This window comes from Rhinatrema bivittatum, chromosome 5, assembly GCF_901001135.1.
Source record: "Rhinatrema bivittatum chromosome 5, aRhiBiv1.1, whole genome shotgun sequence".
NCBI lineage: Eukaryota > Metazoa > Chordata > Amphibia > Gymnophiona > Rhinatrematidae > Rhinatrema > Rhinatrema bivittatum.
Window position 1 is genome coordinate 120,415,431 of NC_042619.1, and position 18,078 is coordinate 120,433,508.

The window sequence follows — 18,078 nt, forward strand, 5'->3', positions numbered from 1 at the left end:
TCAAATTCTGCCACCCGATTACTCACAGGAACAAAAATACGAGAACATATTACACCCATAGTTGTTGCCTTACATTGGCTCCCAATACAGTTCAGAATCCAATACAAAATAGTAATGATTCTTACACTTTTAGAGAAGACTCTATCTCATGATCCAATACTATTCTCTGCACTTATAAACCCATTTTGAGTCTTGAAATCTAAAAACAAGAATCTTCTTGAGGTACCGTTGATAAGAGTAGCATGGCTTGGCATAACCAGGAGAGCTAGCTTTTTCTGTAGCAGCCTTTAATTTGGAATTAGCTTCCAGAGGAATTACACCGAATTGTATGCAATAAAACATTAAAAAAAGGCCCGAAAAACTTATTTATTTAGAAAGGCTTTTGAAGGCATCTAATGGCAAGAAATTTAACATATGCAACAGACTACTGCTTTTCTTTACTTATTTGTATTGTGAATTTTTTATTTTGTAACAGTTATGTATAACTGCTTGTTTTTACTGATGTGTATGTTTTTATTGTAATCTTCAAGCGATAGGATATATGCAGAATAGAAGAATTTAAAAATAAATGTACATGCTGGAGTATTTTTAGCGTAGTATTAATTTGTATTTAGTATTAATTAATTTAGTATTAATTTAGTAAAATTTAGTATTAATTAATTTAGTATTAATTTGTAATTAGTATGAATTAGAATTTGACCCACCACCACCTCCTGTACATAGGTTTCTGATTAGTTCGTTATCGCAATTTAACTAGACATGTTTATTCTCTGTAACCTCCTCTAAGTTCCTTTATGCCCCTTTATGTTATATGTTTTGTTTCAATGTAAACCTCCCATCGAGGCGTCAATTCTATTTCCTTGTAAACCGGTGTGAGATGTATATTATACAGGAACATCGGTATATAAAAACTATAAATAAATAGTATTCTACATATAACCATCTCCATGCTCACTCCTATAGGGAGAGGGCTGACTCAGTACCGGGCTGAGTCCCGACTCACTCCTCATATCTCATTGGTGTGCTCGTGCTAGCAGTTGGAGAAGGATCTGACGTCAGCACGGGTACATATACCCCCACAAGAAGTGCCGCAAATCAGTAATTTCCGTCTCCAAAGCAGTTTGGAGCTACCTCATGCTCGCTGAGCGTGTTTCCAAATTCGAACGACTAAATTCCTAGAAGAAACCTATTGAAGACAAGCCCGCACTCCTGTGGTGAGGCCCTCACCCAGTTGAGTTTTCCCGAGCTGACTTCAGTGGTCCCTCGGATGCAAGTGCCTCGGTCCGGTGGCTGGTTCGTGGCAGGGACCTAGCCCCCGAGCGAGAAGGGCTCGGGTGCGGCTTGGCCCCCGAGCGAGACGAGTTCGGGCGCGGCCTAGAGGCAGCGGGCGCACTTCCTTATGCGCGGTGGTTGAAGGTACTCTCCCCCGCAGCCGGAGACCGCCCGGGTTGCAACCGGGAAGCGCCGAAGACAAGGTAAGGCGTATATCTTTACTTGGTCTCCGAGGAAGTGTGGATTCGCTGGGCCGGCCTACGGGGCAGTACGCCAAGGAGGTTGCCTTTTTGCCTGCCTATTCAACTTCGCCGCTGAGCGCTTGTTACTGAGCTAAGCGCACGCGATAGGCGCATGTTGTTAGCGCACGCGATAGGCGCATGTTTATAAGACGCCTGTGGATAGGCGCACATTTATAAGACGCCCATGTATAGGCGCACATTTATAAGACGCCCATGTATAGGCGCATGCTGTTAGGCGCACCTATTGGGCGACACCGGATTTCAGGCGAATGGAGCATAAGAAAGCCCATGCGGCCGCAGGGCCGGCACCTCCAGAATCTGGCATGAAAGCTCTAAGCCTCTGCTCAGCATGCAACCTCAGAGCCACACAGAGCGAGGAAGCAGACTCACTATGTGCCCAATGTGAGGAGGCCATGGGAGTCCCAGGACAGGACCGGCCCCAGCCCAGCGGTTCCTCAGGGAGCACACCGGACTCACAGATCGATACTGTAACGTGTGGTTGAAGATTTCCCGTCCGTAACACGCTGTGGGCGCACAATTCGGACGCGTAAGGCGATCCTGCGATACAGTCTCCAGTTTCACGCGTCCTTAGCGCTTCTTAAAACAGACACATAACCCTTTCCGCACCCAGCATGTATATGATATGTAAATGAACGAATTAGCTGTTTAATGAAGGAATTAGCTATTCCCCTCCGATACTGTGACGCGCGCTCAGATTATCTCCTTAGTAACCCGCTATTTTGCCGCGGCCTTAACGTGTTAGTTTACCGCCTACCCTCTACTAGGTGTTAGTGTGGTGTTCGAATTGCTACATAGCGGAATGTACCATGGACGACCTCTATATATATATATATATATATATATATATTTGCAGCGTAAAGTGTAAAAAAAACAAAAATATGTATAAATACCTGTCACTTTCCGAATCCCCCAGGCGGCGGCGGGAGCCGGCAGGCGGGTGGGCGCGTGTTGGGTCCAGGCGGCCGGCGGGCGGGTGGGTGCCCGTTCATCCAGGCGGCAGCGGGATGAACGGGCGGCGAAAGCGGCCTCCGGAGGCCGCTTTCGCCGCCGGCTCCCGCTGCCTGGATGAATGCACGCCCACCCGGCCGCGGCCTGGATCGAACGCGTGCCCACCCGCCCGCCGGCTCCCACCGCCGCCTGGATGAACGGGCGCCCACCCGCCTGCCGGCTCCCGCCGCCGCCTGGATCCAACGCATGCCCACCCGCCCGCCGGCTCCCACCGCCGCCGCCTGGATGAACGGGCGCCCATCCGCCTGCCGGCTCCCGCCGCCGCCTCAATGACCGCATGCCTGTGGGATTCGGAAAGTGACAGGAAAGTGACAGGTATTTATACATATATATAAACAACTTATGCTGCAATGTTAATATGGAGGTCGTCCATGGTTTTTTACACTTTACTCACTTTGGTTTTACCCCCATTTTTTACACTTTATTCCCGTTTTAATTTTCGCCCTGCGCCTTGCTTCGGGAGGGGGGGGGGAACCATCCACTTCCTGGTGCCTGTCATTTCAAATGTCATTTGAAATGACAGGTACCAGCGCACCCAGGATACTGTATAGGCGCTGTATTAGCGCCTATACAGTAAAATGGGTTGCGCGGGCCTAACGCTTCGCAGCCGCGGCATGCATTTGCATGCAATTTGAAGAGAGTATCGAGCGGTAGGTGAAGAGAACTGTGCGTGCGGGGAACGAGGGTGCGCCCGGCACTGCCGCACTGTTTCTACCGCGGCCTTAGAGTATCGATCTGTCAGTGGGCCGCGGCGAGCAACCAGGGAACCTGAGAGACCTGGTGCCCCTGCGGCCAGATCCGGCTTCGCTTTAATGGGTAGAATTATTCAAAGGGATTCACGCCTTTGTCCAGATGCAGTCTGCTCCTCGAATGGGTCTTTCTGTCCCAGTTGATCCGGTCCCTGGACCCTCGAGACCTAGGCGCAGCCACTCACCACCCGACAGCCCCGCTTATGGGGATTCGGATTGCTCCCAGGACAGTGAGGAGCCCCCCCGAGGAGGGTGAACTTCCCTCGGAGATAGAGCCATATCGGACCATGAGGCGCTTCTTTCAGAAAGAGGATCTTTCAGGCCTGGTCTCGCAATGCCTATCGGAGCTGGCCATTCCGAGCCAGGATACCCCAGGGGGCCCTAAACTGAACCCCCTGTTAGAGGGCCTGTGCCAACCGGCTCACCATTTTCCCCTCTTACAGGCAGCACAGCAGCTAATCGATCTGGAATGGAAGGCACCGGAGGCCTCATTTAAAGGGGGTCGGGCCTTGGCAGGCATGTACTCTCTGGATCCGGCATCCAAGGAGCTGTTGGCGTGTCCTAGGGTAGACGCCATAGTTAACGCAATAGTGAAGCACACCACCATTCCGGTTGAGGGGGGAGCGGCCCTCAAGGATTCGCATGACCGACGCATGGACACCATTCTGAAACAAGCCTTTGAGGTAGCAGCTATGTCCCTACGAATCGTGACCTGCTGCACCGTGGTGACACGCTCCTGTTTATCGTAGGCGAGAAACAACACCCGGGGAGCAGACATGGAATCAGCTCTCGCATTTCTCACTGACGCAGCCTCCGACCTCGTTCGTACGGCAGCCAAGGGAGTCTCCTCTTCAGTGGCAGCCAGGAGGCAGCTTTGGCTACGTCATTGGGCGGCCGACTCGTCCTCCAAGACACAACTCACAAGAATGCCCTTTAAGGGTTCCTTACTGTTCGGCAGCGATCTCGAGAGCTGGGCTACGAAATGGGGTGCCTCCCCATTACCCCGTCTACCAGAAGACAGGGCGAGGAGGAGCCAGCGTTCTTTTTCTAGATCATCTAGAGGTAGAAATTTGCAGCGCTTCAACCCTTACAGGACTCACTATCGAGCACCTTGTTCCCAGGCCAGGAACCAGTCCTTTCGGACTAAGCATAACAAGAAGAGAACCAGCTCAGGTTCCGGCCCGGGCCGCAACCCACAATGACAATCAGCCGACCCATCCGGGGGTAGCAGCCATAGGGGGCAGACTAACCCTCTTCTACCGCAGGTGGGTCGAGATCACTTCGGACCAGTGGGTCCTCGCCATCATCCGAGAAGGATATTACCTGGATTTCTTTCGGCTTCCGCCGAACAAGTTTGTGGAATCTCCTTGTTCACCGCTCAAGGCAGCGGCACTAGAAGTGACCTTACAGAGGCTCCTGGCCCTAAAAGCCATAATCCCAGTAACTGCGGGAGAGGTAACTTCTGGGCATTATTCCATTTATTTCATAGTACCCAAGAAGGAGGGCCCTTTCAGGCCCATCCTGGACCTCAAGTCAGTCAACCGACACCTACGGGTCCCCAGCTTTCGCATGGAAACTCTGCGGTCGGTCAAGAATTCAGTACAGCCAGGGGAGTTTCTCACCTCCCTAGATCTGTCGGAAGCCTACCTGCATATCCCAATCTATCAGGATCACCAGCGCTATTTACGCTTCAAAGTCCTGAATCAGCACTTCCAGTTCCGAACTTTGCCCTTCGGGTTAGCCACCGTGCCGCGGATCTTTACCAAGGTAATAGTAGTAGTGGCGGCGGCACTCCGGAAGGAAGGAATTCTCTTCCATCCCTACCTGGACGATTGGCTGATCAGGGCAAAGTCACCGGAGGAGAGCCACCGGGCAACCAACAGAGTTATAGCTCTTTTGGAAAGCCTCGGATGGGTAGTCAACATAAACAAGAGCTCCCTACAGCCGTCCCAGTCGCTGGAATACCTAGGGGTCCAATTCGACACCCGAGAAGACAAGGTCAGCCTGACCTCCAAGAGAACATCAAAACTCCAGAGTCATCTGCAGGCCCTGCTGAGCGCCAGCTGGCCCACAGCTCGAGATTACCTACAGGGTCCTCGGCCTCATAGCGTCCACTCTGGAGGTGGTGCCATGGGCGCGGGCTCATATGCCTTCTGGGCTCAATTCACAAGAAATCATGTGATTTACAAGAATTCCATCTCATTAATATAGATCTATATTAAAATTAAAGAGGATGTTGTGTTAATATCTGCCAATCAGAACAATGTTATGAAGACAAACTAAATCACTTGTGTAAGGATGTGGGGTGTTACCCCTCTATAGAGGCTGGAATCAGTGAATGATCTTTGAGGGAAATGATCCTGTTCTACTGCATGGTGACCTGTTGTTCCCTCTATAAAATAGATCTTTCTTATATTATTTGTTGATTTTAATAAAAAGGATTTTTCTCCTCAAGCTGATGGCTCTAAGCGTTTTATTCAGCCCCCACCGATACTTTTACATTAGAAAATGGGGCTTCTGATCTTTCTCTACAGTATTTCCTAGGACTCTCTTTTCCCTCCTGGAATTAAGATCTCCTAGGATGGATTATACAGTTGGGTGGTTCTTATTTATGATGACTTGGCTTCTGGAATAGCTATTTAACTCCAAATATTTATAACAATTGGAAGAACATATATTTTTAGTGTATTTTGTCTGCTGTAAGGCTGTTTTATTGAAGCAAAGGATTCAGTTAGTGGTTAGGCTGAATTTGCCTGCCATGCAAGGTCATATTTTATTGAGGTAAAAAAAGCAAACAAACCTTGCTTAAATGTTGTAAGGCTTAAGAAAAAGTGTTTAGATATTTGATTTTAGAAGTAATTATATTTGTATTATGTCTTTGGATGTTCATTTTTGATCTTGATGTTATGATTGTACAACCTAAATGATAAAAATATAATCACAGACAGCAAATGCCTGTTGGTGAGTTTGATAGATGTTAAAAGATGCGCCCACTCGTCCATGTGCACGCGGTTCCCAGCGTGTGCACATGGATGTACATGTACATGCGCATATTTTACAATCCACGCGTGCATGGAGGGGTGAATTTTTGCAAATTACACACAGCGACAAAATCGGGCCTTCCCCCATTCCCTCCCAGTTCGCTCCAATTAACGAGGGAACTGGGAGGGAACTTCCCTACCCCCCTACCTAAACTCCCTCCCTCTTCCCCTCTCCTCTCCTCCCCACCCCCTAAATCCTTCCCATCCTATTTTTTGTTTTTGTTTTGCAACTTCACTGCCAGGGCTGAAGTAAATTGCGTGTGATGGCCAGCTGCCGGTGCGTGAGTCATTGGGAGAGCGTACAATGGCGCTATCCCGGCCCCCCCCAGCCCCCTCCCCTCAGCCTGCCCCTTCAGAGAGGCGCATACCGGAGTTTATGCACATGGCCGGGCCCATTTTAAAATGTGTGCAGCGCGTGCAAGGCCCGGCCACGCACATAAACCTTTAAAAATCCATCCACATGCGAACAGTGGCAATTTTGCTATTTTAGAATTCTAACTAAAGATTTAATGTTGGACACTCAATCTGAACCTCCAGCGTCATTTATTGGCACTCACATCCTTCTGAGGTTGATCAAGAACTATCACCCCCCCCCCCCCCCCCACAGGGACAACAACTAAAGAGTCACCTCAGCCATCTTGGGCCTTGGAGGATTTAGTTCTCCCCTCCATTGAAAAGAACCCTGTCCCAAGGCACTGGGACTATGTTGGAATGGAGGAAAGTTAAAGGAAGGCTCCTGGGACTCATGTGTACCCCTGCTCTCCTGGCCTCTAAACTGGAGGTGGGGGGGAAGGGGTTATATATAGATTACACTTTATGTAATTTGCTAAGAACTTATTTGGTTTTAAGTTTATAATGCTGATGGTGATTGACAGAAGTGGAGTATTTTACGAGTCAGAACTGAATATTGCCTACTATAAATTATCCGCTCCTCTAATGTCCATCCAATGAATGCTAGTTAGTGGTGAAACACAGTACCATACTTTTGCTGAGGAAGTATAGTAATAGCTGGTGCTGAGCTACTGGGCACAGATAGAAGTTCAAATCAGACTTCTTGTGTGATCTTGGTCAACTCAGTTAATCCCCTATGTCTCAGTTTGTTCATTTGTAATGGGATGATGACACTTCCAACCCTCACTCCTTCCCCACACTTATTCAAACTCTGCATGAAACCGGGGTGTTAGAAGTGTGGTAGAAGCCTTCCGGTCTAAGACAATATGTTCTTAAATTATTGAAAAGCTAGCTAGATCCTGTCTGGTTGAAAGGTACTATATAATAAATACAAATAATTTTTCTTATATATTCATTCCTTCAGTTATTCAAGCTTTCACTGTTTCACTATCAAGTTAAAATTTACAAGAGAAGTCAAGCTAAGGTTCTCATGATTTACAAAAAAAATGATTCATATCTAGCAAGTCTTTCATCAGAACAGTGCTGTGGGGGTATTAGAGTATCAGCTCTAAAAGAATGGACCAGTGCACTCTTGAAAGCTCATAGACTATGCAATCATTTTTTTTGTTGGCCCTAATACTAAGAGGCACAACTTACAGCGATTCAAGGACCAGTACAGCTACTAAAATCTGAATGTCAGGGAACAGCTTGTCTGAAAAAACTGCCTTAAGCGTATTAAAAAAAAAAGTAAGAAAAGATAGTAAATATAGCTCAAGGAGTGGACAGTGTCAATGGACAGTGAATATAAAGTTACACTATTACATGAACTCAGTTTTATTTATTTATTTAATACTTTTCTATACCGACGTTCATGAAAAGACATATCACATCCAACAAGGTTAGATTACATCGAAACAAGGGTTACATCAAACTGGGGATTGCCACAAACAAGAGGTAGTAATGATCTAATTGGGTAATGACCAGGGTGAGATTCCTAGAACAAGTAATAACAAGTGTATAACTGTGGTAAAAAACAAAAGCGAGATCCATGAAGTCAAGGGCTAAAGCACGATTACTTAAACCTTAAGCAGGGAAGAGAGCAGGGAGAGGGAGCACAGGGCTGGGAGTACCCGGAATAGGGTGCCGGGGATGGGAGACCGGGTGAGGGGTAGGGAAGAGGAGGGTGGGGGGATGGAGAGAAGGGGTAGGCAAGTTTTGCTGCTTGATTTTACATGTTGCAAAACGATTAATCCAATAGACAGACTATTGCAAGAATTTCACTTCAATAATCATTAAATAAGGTTCAAATCTTGCATCTTTCAGATTACTCTACTTTGTTTTTAAATATTCTACCCAGAATCTGTTGGTATTTCTAGTTACTAATATATTAAATGAACCATATCACATAAAGAAATTATCCACCTATAATTCAAAAATGGTAATTTTGGAGACCTTCACACATGGCTACAAGGCAATATGCGTGCCTTCCTGTATTCATTGGTCACCTCAAGTCTGTTCTTGTCAAATATTTATTTTTATACATTTTTGTTCAGATGTAAATAAAATGCCCAATACTTATCATGACCTGATGAAACTCTTGGAAAAAGGAATCATGATTCATAAAAAGTCCATTCTTGTCCTGACTTGGATCTGCCTTTTGAAAGAATTTGCCTCAGGGGTTACTTTCTGTCATTCTGAGACACCAGTGTCACTGTTCCTAAGTCACATGGTCTCTCAAGCCATCATGTTAGTTCTTTTATAATGGTGTTGGACTTTTAATAGCATCTTGGAGGATATTGCCACTTCTTGCCATGTGATAATTGAGCAGTAAAGAGCACTGTTATTGAGAGCTGACTGATGAACCACCGTTCAGTTCTTTAAGCCTGATGCCTATGGTGTCCTAATAGTTTGCTTTAGGAATGGTGCTATAAATTATATTCAAATTTTTTTTTTAATGTTTTCCCAGTTCTGATGGTCGGGTGAATAGATATCCTCTGCTGCTGGGGCTGAAAGGGGAAACACTTCCTAGGCTAAACCTTCCTGGGTCCTCTTTCTGGCAGCAGCAGCCGCCGCCAACCATGTAAGGTTCCACTGTCTTCCTAACACGCAGCCTTCAGCTGTCCTGATGCCCCCAGCACCATGTACATCTTTTCTCCAATTGACCCAAAACCCTGACAGACAGGAGACTTAACTTATAAAGAATTGTTTACCTTGTTTTGCCTTTAAAACAGCATCTTTAAGACATCCGGTGGCCAGTAACACTTGAAATAGTTGATGATGATCTGTGAAATATAAATGAAGTATGTCTGTGCAACCAATTTGCAACTGTACTGTGGCATCACAACTGCATCTTTCACAACTCTATGCAATAAAAAAATAAAATAGAAAATGGAAGATCTTTCAACTAGCCCAGGATAACAAACATTTGAGGGGGAACAATCTGTATTTCTGCTCTTAGTATATTTAGATATAAATGGCCCTGTCAGCAAGATGTCAGCCTACCCCAACTGCCCCACAGTGTACACAGGAATAACAAATTATGGGTGGCAGTGAAATATGGAAGTCCTATTGATAATGTTCACCCAGCCTACAAAGTGGTAAAGTTTTAGGGTACATTGTACATGGAGATTTTATTGTGTATTCTTAATGCAAACGAACACCAGTTTGTTTTGAAAGTAACTTTGGTGAGAATGCACACACATTCCCTGACATTACGTTGCACCTCCTCTTTGGAGGTTTTAAGTTACGCATGTGGTCTTACATGCACACTTTTAAAATCAAAAAGCATGTGCTCTGCTTCCATCTCCACCCTCCGGAATCCCTCTCCTTGGTGCTCATAAAAGCATGTGAGAATGGGTTACACGCATGCTTTCCGTGCACTGTCAGAGTTAGAAAAGCCATTTACGTGCATAAAACTGAGTTTTATGTGCCCAAATGGCTTTGAAAATTACTCCCTAAAGAAGAAATAGTACCAACATTTTAAAAAATAGTTTGGGTGGCTGCAAAAAAAAAAAAAGCACGATTAAGATTTTTTTGCACAAGAAGTTTGGCTTCTTTCAACAGAAAGGAAGCTCTGGAAAGAGGGTGGAAGAGAGTAGACTCAGGAGTAATCCTAAGAACAAATTTTACAGAAAGGGTGGTGGAACAGCCTCCCTCTGGAATGGTGGTGATAAGGATTATATCAGAATTAAAGAAAATGTGGATCTCTGAATGAAAGTAAGAGACTTTAAAGCTGAATGCAAGCTGTGGATAGGCAGACTAAATGGGCTGTATGGTTTTATCTGCCATCAGCTTGTATTTTTCTATGAAACCTGAGAATAACACTAAAAGAAGATAAAGCCATAAAACAAGCTAATTTCAGCATTCTAGAGCAGTGTTTCTCAATCCAGTTTTTGAATAATCCTGCCCAGTCTGGTTTTTAACCCATTAGAGGTGATGATCCAGATTATGCAAGGACCATATTGACAAATTATGTGCCTAGAAAATCTTTGAGATCTACCAATAAGGCATTTCTGTGCATTCCTTCAGCGAAAGATTTACATTTGGTAGAATCCCATAACGGATCTCTTTCTTTTATGGGTCTCACATTGCCTCTTGATGCTTGTACTAAGACAGACTTTATCATTTTTCTAAAATGCAAATAATCTTGTTTTTTCAAGCAGGCATTTGCAAACTTCTGATTTTGTTCACTCTGGTTTTTTTTTTGTTTTTTTTAATTACTGTGGTTTATATACTTTATTGTTTAATGGTTAATCCAAGTTTTGTTTGTTTGTTATATATTATGTTTTGTTTCATTTTTGTAGTATTACTCATGTTTCATTATTTTTATGATTATATTTGTTTTTATTTTATTCGCTGTGAGCAATTGTTGCTGAAATAGCTCCCAACCTCTGGCACATAGGGGTAGATTTTCAAAAACGGCACGTTCGTGTACTTTTGTTGGCGCTCCAGGCGCAAACAAAAGTACGCGGGATTTTAGTAGATACGTGCGTAGCCTCGCAAATCCTGGATCGGCTCGCGCAAGGCTGCCTATTCCGTGTAGCCGGCGCGCGCCGAGCCGCACAGCCTGCCGCCATTCCCTCCAAGGTCGCTCCGAAATTGGAGCGGCCTCGGAGGGAATTCGCTAACACCCTCCCCTCACTTCCCCTCCCTTCCTCTACCTAACCCACCCCCCCGGCCCTGTCTAAACCCCCCCCACCTTTGTTGGGGGATTTACGCCTCCCAGAGGGAGAAGTAAATCCCCGTGCGCCAGCGGGCTGCTGGCGCGCCTAGACGCAACCCGGGGACGGTTCCGGAGGGCGCGGCCATGCCCCCGGACCGCCCTGGGCCGAAACCATGCCCCTGGGCCCGCCCCCGAAACGCCGTGTCCCGCCCCGAAAACGGCGCCCCGCTCGGCCCCGCCCCCCGACACGCTCCCGACACACCCCCCTCGGAAAACCCCGGGACTTACGCGAGTCCCGGGGCTCTGCGCGCGCCGGTAGGCCTATTGAACATAGGCGCACCGGCACGCAGGGCCCTGCTCGCGTAAATCCGCCCGGATTTACGCGAGCAGGGCTCTTAAAATCCGCCCCATAATGTGGTAGCACACACTAAAATATACATGTCTCATTGTCCCTTTTTTGCCATATAAAATCGCACTCGTGATGTCTGGAACATCTGAAAAAAAAGCAGAGGCCCTGCACAGAATTTGCTCATGGCATACAGTCAGTGCAAAGAAATGGTAAGAGGATTAAATCATCTGCCTTGCTTGCCCTCATTTTGATAGGAAACACTATAATCTATGTAAAACAATAGGGGAAAAGAAGCACAGGAACACACATTTATTATATAGCCCAGGACAGAAAGGGGTAGTAACTTGTATTGGCCATTGTTGAAAACAGGATACTGTGCTTCCTGGACTCTCGGTCTGACCCAGTATGGCAATTCTTATGTCCTAATTCTTCTGCACAGGGATTAGTGCATGTAATAAGACATGTAGAAAATTAAGGCATGCAGAAAGGAATGAATACATGTTGAGAAAGTAGAATGACTGCTCTAGTTACTCTTCCTGAGCCTATTCTAAAGGTCTCTCTTTATATTGGAAAATATGTTTGATTATAGGCACCTGGGATAAGAGGTGGGGGAGGCTTAAGCCTTCCCAAAGCCAGAATCTGTGGCCCTAAAAATCCCTCCCTCCCCAGCCTAGCAGCCTCTTTCCTTGGTGTAGATTGAGAACTGGGCAGGTTGAGGCAGGAGCCCGGAGGAAGCTCCTGCTGATTCCACGCCTCTAACTCTGAATGATTCTGGCCAGCAGAATCAGCCAATCAGCAGCAACATTCTCCTGCAGGGCCCAGAAGGAGAGAGCAGGAACGTGAAAATGAGGGGCTAGAGAGAGGAGAGATCAACAGTTTGTATGTGTGTGTGTTGCCGGGGGGGGGGGGGGGTACGGGAAAGTGAATGTGTTGGGAGCAGAGAGAGAACAGAAAGTGTGTGTGGGGGAGGGGAGGGGGCAGTGAGAAGAGACAGCGAGTGAGGGTGAGGGCACAGAAGAAAGAAACAGATTGTGTGCTTGTGTATGAGTGAGGGGGAGATCAAAAGTGGTGGTGGGGGGGAGAAACAGTGTGAGTGGGAAAGGGGGACAGAGAGGAGAAAACACGAGTTTGTGTGTGTATGTCAGAGGGCAATAAGAGGAGAGAGGGTGTGGGTATCAGGGGCAGTGAGAGGGCAGAACTTGAGTGAGTGAGGATGGGGCTCAGCGAGGATGGAGCAAAAGACTGCATGTTTGAGCGAGAGGGGTGTCAAGCGTGGGGAAGCAGAGAGGAGAGAGCAAGAAAGAGTGTGTTTGTGTGGGAGAGTGAGAAGGGAAGGGGGAGAGCAGTGCTGGCCTGTGCGGAGGGGGAGCTGGGCAGTTGCTTGGAGCGCTGTGGGAGGAGAGATGGCTCCAGAGCCTTCAGGCATTAACCACTGGGCTGAGCTGAGCTGCAGCAGAAAATGAGGAGCCAGTGCAGAGCACGGGTCCCGAGGATTGATAAGGAGCCTGGCACTGAAGAAAATGAAGAGGGCCCGGTCTCCAGAGGCGGAAGAGAAGCCCTGGAACTTAAGGGAAAGACAAGTGCTAGCAGGGATCCTTCGAATGAAGGATAAGACAGATCACAAGTCTTTTAAAATAACTAAAAGTTGTGAGTGAAGTGGGGGAGAGTATGAATGGGGAGGGAGGGAGGGTGGAGTAAGGAAAGGGGACAGCAAAGGTGGGAGATGGGGAGGAGAAAAGGCCAAGGATAGTAGGAAATGGAGAAGGTGAGGACCCTAAGCTGGGGAGAGGGATGGAAGGAAGGAACATAATATGGCTTTTCTTCAGCAGTGGCTTCCTTCTTGCCACCCTCCTATGCAAACCAAGTTTGTGGAATAATCCTGAAATTATTGAACAAGTAACATTTTCCCCAGTCTCAGCCAAAGACTTCTGAAGTTCTTTTAAAGTAATTTTAGGCCTCGCAGTGACCTTTCGCAGCAGTTTCCTTACCCCATACAAACTGAGAAGGGAGGGATGGCCTGATCGCAGTCGTGTCCTGGTGGTGCCAAACTGTTTCCCCTTCATAGTGATGGACATGACAGTGACCCAAGGGTTATTCAAACACTGAAATTTCCTTATAGCCTCCCCCCAGTCTGTTCCCCCAGAGTTCTTTGTTCAGCATGTTTTGAACTTTGCATCAAGCTCATGTCATACCACAGAAACAGCCTGATTCCTCAACCAGGAGTATTTGACGCACTTAGTGGAGGTGGACAGGTTTACGTTGGCAGAGGAAAAGTACATATGAAACTGCATTTTCAACTCTACGCAAAATTCTGCCTGTACAAAAACAAGTGAGAATGTACATGTGGCACACATTACACACCTTCTTTCACTTTGAAATTTGTAGCACATCCTGCAGATTAAAAATACCTGCATATTTTAATCTAATATGGACATTTTCAAAATTGTATCCCATATTCATAAGTAGGCAATGTGTATGAAACAAAAGATGTGAACAAAACATGAGACAGGTTAACAAGGAAAGCTGGTTTTATCTGTTACCAAAGCTTACAAAGAAAACTAACCTAACTTGTAATGATTTTGGTGTAATTTATCTATCAATTTAAAATGAATATGTCAATCAGTAATATCAATACAGTCTACAAAATCTGAAATCATTTGTGCTTCATTCAGTAACCTACATAAAATTAGGCAGAAGCAAAGGAAATGCAGAGAAAGGGATTGGGAACTGAGAATTTAATCTCTCTAAAACTAGTACTAGATAGGTTACTAAAACATATGTCTGCAGCACCAGGGGATGTCTTTAAAAGCCAGAAGTTTCAGAATTGCATATCAGCTGAGAGCAGAGCTGAAGGTAAGTCAGTTTATAAAGCAGTACTGTACAGCAAGCAGAGTTGGTCTTTGAACTGATGCTACAATACATGAGTAAACCTGCAAGTATGTTTGCTTTTTAACAAATCTTATGTGACACCATATTACTTAGGCAGGCACTATATAGGATCATTCTTTAATCTACGATGTGCCGACATCACTTGTGGTATTGTTCAAATTAGGGGAAGGGAGGAGAGTGGGCAGGGTTTGGCGCTACACCTGCTCTCTGCGGCTTTGACTTGTGATTTAGTGGTCTTTCGCCTTTAGTTGTAATTATGACATACCTTCATCTGATGCAGTTCCACTAGAAATTCTTTGGGTTAGAGATTCCAAAGAAGCTTTAATTTTTGAAATTACGGCATCTATGCAGTTTTCTTCTCTACATGATTTCCAGAATATGTTTGCATTTCCTATATCATTTAAAAAAGACAATAGCAGTGCAGCAAAATGAGCAAATTGTTTACAAATCATATTTTTACAGTCAAAACTGTTTGCAACTAAATGCCTTGAAACCTTCTTGATTGTAACTACAAGTTCTGTAACGTTTCTTTTTTTTATTTCTTTCAACTTCTTACAGGCATATAAAGCAGCAGATCCCACCCATGTTATTAGCAAGTTATTCCCTCGGGCGTACTATATTAATATTTGTGACAAAGTCATTCAGGGACTATGCGTCAACTGGAGGCAGAACAAAGTGCTTCGCTGTCTGGAGTAATGCCATGAACCTAGCCTTTTAAAAGTGCTGGTGGGATATGGAAGAGAGAGGGTGCTGTACTTTAGGTAACAAAGCACATCGCACATACAATTGGAACATTAACAATGACAGATGCTGGTGGCACTTTGTAGACTAACCAATTTATTGAGGCACACAGTAAGCTCTCAAGAATGTAGCTGAGAAGGTGGATATACACACATGAACCAGGCTCTTCAAAAAAGCCTATGAACTAACTTGAAATTAATCTTTGATAAAATCTTTTCAGATTTGATAATTCAAGAGACAGATCATTTCCTTTTTTCCTTTTATTTTATTCTAAATTTATTACAGCTCCTATTTGAATCAATTCCTGGAATTTCTAATCCATTGTTGATGTAATTACTATTTTTCCTACAATTGTTACTTACCCATTTACACTAATGCTGTTAGAAATTACTATTTCCTTAGTTTTACAATGTAATTCAATGCTATATATGTAAACCATTAAGAACATAAGAAATGCCATACTGGGTCAGACCAAGGGTCCATCAAGTCCAGCATCCTGTTTCCAACAGTGGCCAATCCAGGCCATAAGAACCTGGCAAGTACCCAAACATTAGATAGATCACAAACTACTATTGCTTATTAATTACTGTAATAGCACTTTATAGATTTAACCTCTAGGAACTTATCCAAACTTTTTTTAAACCCAGTAACACTAACTGCTGAATCACACCCTCTGGCAATGAATTCCAGAGCTTAACTATGCACTGAGTGAAAGAATTTTCTTCAATTTGTTTTAAATGAGCTACTTGCTAACTTCATGGAGTGTCCCCTGGTCCTTCTATTATCTGAGAGAATAAATAAATGATTTACATTAACTTTTTCAAGTCCTTTCATGATTTTGTAGACCTCTATCATATCCCCCCTCAGTCGTCTCTTCTCCAAACTGAACAGCCCTAACGTCTTTAGCCTTTCCTCATAGGGCAGCCATTCCATGCCCCGTATCATTTTGGTTGCCCTTCTCTGCACTTTCTCCAGTGCAGCTATATCCTTTTTGAGAGGCAGTGACCAGAATTGCACACAGTATTCACTGTGATCTACCTCTGGAACAACGGTATATAAAAAGCATAAATAAATAAATAAGTACGATAGAGTAGATGGTGGAGGAGGATACAAAGTACAGAGAAGTCATTAAGGATGTACAGAGCAGAGAATAGAAAGGGAGTAATAATTCAGCATAGTTGAGATAATGAATACTTGTAGTGGGTGAGAGAAACCATTGACATGATAATTTTAGCATGGCTAAATCAATTCACACATGTAGTGAACCTTGAAACCATTCTTCCTAGTCAAGCCTGGATTGATGGTATCCAGTTTTTTTGATGAGTTCAAATTCAATGTCCCTTTGAAACTTCTTTGTAGAAGTATGGCAACTCTAAGATCAGATAGAAAGTATACTGGAAGATTGAAATGTTCTCCTACTGTTTTTTGGATGTTGCATTTCTGATATCTGCTTTTTGCCCATTTATCCTTTTTATTGGGACTGACCTATTTGTCATGTGTATTCAGCTGAGGGACATTCCACCTCCTATTATCTTTATGTTATTTAGCAACTGCATCCACTAATAGCAAAATATAATCTAATTACTATTGTGCAAGCTCTTGTGTTGCCTAGGCTTGATTACCACAATAGCATGTAGCAAGGTCCTCCTAACTGTGTGCTGCATTATTTTGAGGTAATGCAAAATAATGCAGCGAGACTAATTAATGGTTGTCATAAATGGGACCATATAAACTCTACATGGATTAATCTTCAACAGTTACTGATTACCCTCTGCATTTAGCTCAAAGTGCTTATGTTTGTTTTTAAAGTTCTTCTGTAATGTGTCACTGACCTCAGCGGCTTGCATTGCAGCCAGCAATCGGTACCAGTCCTGGAGTCTTGTGATCAGCTGTGGTCTTTCCACATGGACTCCAGCGTCCTGGCTCCGCCCTGCATCCTACAACTGACTAGGGACACATCCAAGAAGCATCAAGCTTTATAGGCCCTGAAGACCGGAAGTCCTGTGGCACAGCTTGATGACATAAGCACTATCTAAGTATTTAAGGAAGTCCAGTTCCCATCACACTTGCCTGAGCAACAGATGTCTGAACTGGAGTATTTTCTGGAAATATTGCAATTTGAGGAGGGGAAAATGCCTTCTATAAATAAGTCCTTTTTTCTACCAGCTACAAATAAATGGAGAACTTCTCAAGATCACGCTTCTGATGCCATTGTTGATTTAACTCAATTTTTAGAGGACTCCACTGCAGAAGTTTATGAACATTCAACTCTTCTTGTTTCCTTTATTTCTGAATATGATTTGAGTGAAGTAAGGAAGAGATACTTTAAGAATATTTCTGTATCTTATTATGGACAGATAATTCGTATCTTTCTGGACTTTGCTTGTGTTACGCAAGACGAAGACGTAATTTCCTTATTCTCCATCTTCAGATTATCGTATTGGGGTTTTCCTTTATATTAAGGAATCCCTGCAAGTGTATAATTCGTTCTTCGAATGAATGTTTTGTATTGTTTTTCCAGAACAGCTTAAATCCTTCATTAATTTCAGGAGTATATTAACATCTTCGCCTGGGGAATAGGTTAACCTAAATTCATGATATATAAGTAGCTGATTGCACGTTAAGCTTTTTTTTGTATGTTTGATGCCTATAATTCTCCCAATATTGCGCTCCCCCACATACAGAGTTTCCTTTTGGGCAAATGACTTATTTG

The 18,078-nt window shown here is 44.6% G+C and overlaps 1 protein-coding gene across 4 annotated transcripts in view; it reads right to left on the reverse strand.

Annotated features, from left to right (window-relative positions):
* Nucleotides 1–18,078, reverse strand: part of PHF11 (PHD finger protein 11) — a 165,346-nt gene that overhangs the window by 5,520 nt on the left and 141,748 nt on the right. For 3 of the 4 annotated variants that reach the window (XM_029602846.1, XM_029602847.1, XM_029602848.1), the window contains 2 exons: nt 14,890–15,015; nt 9,435–9,506 (listed from right to left, as the gene is read on the reverse strand). In XM_029602846.1, coding sequence (XP_029458706.1) covers nt 9,435–9,506; nt 14,890–15,015 — 198 coding nt within the window. The remainder of the gene's footprint in view (nt 1–9,434; nt 9,507–14,889; nt 15,016–18,078) is intronic. The other variant, XM_029602849.1, reaches the window with a different exon arrangement.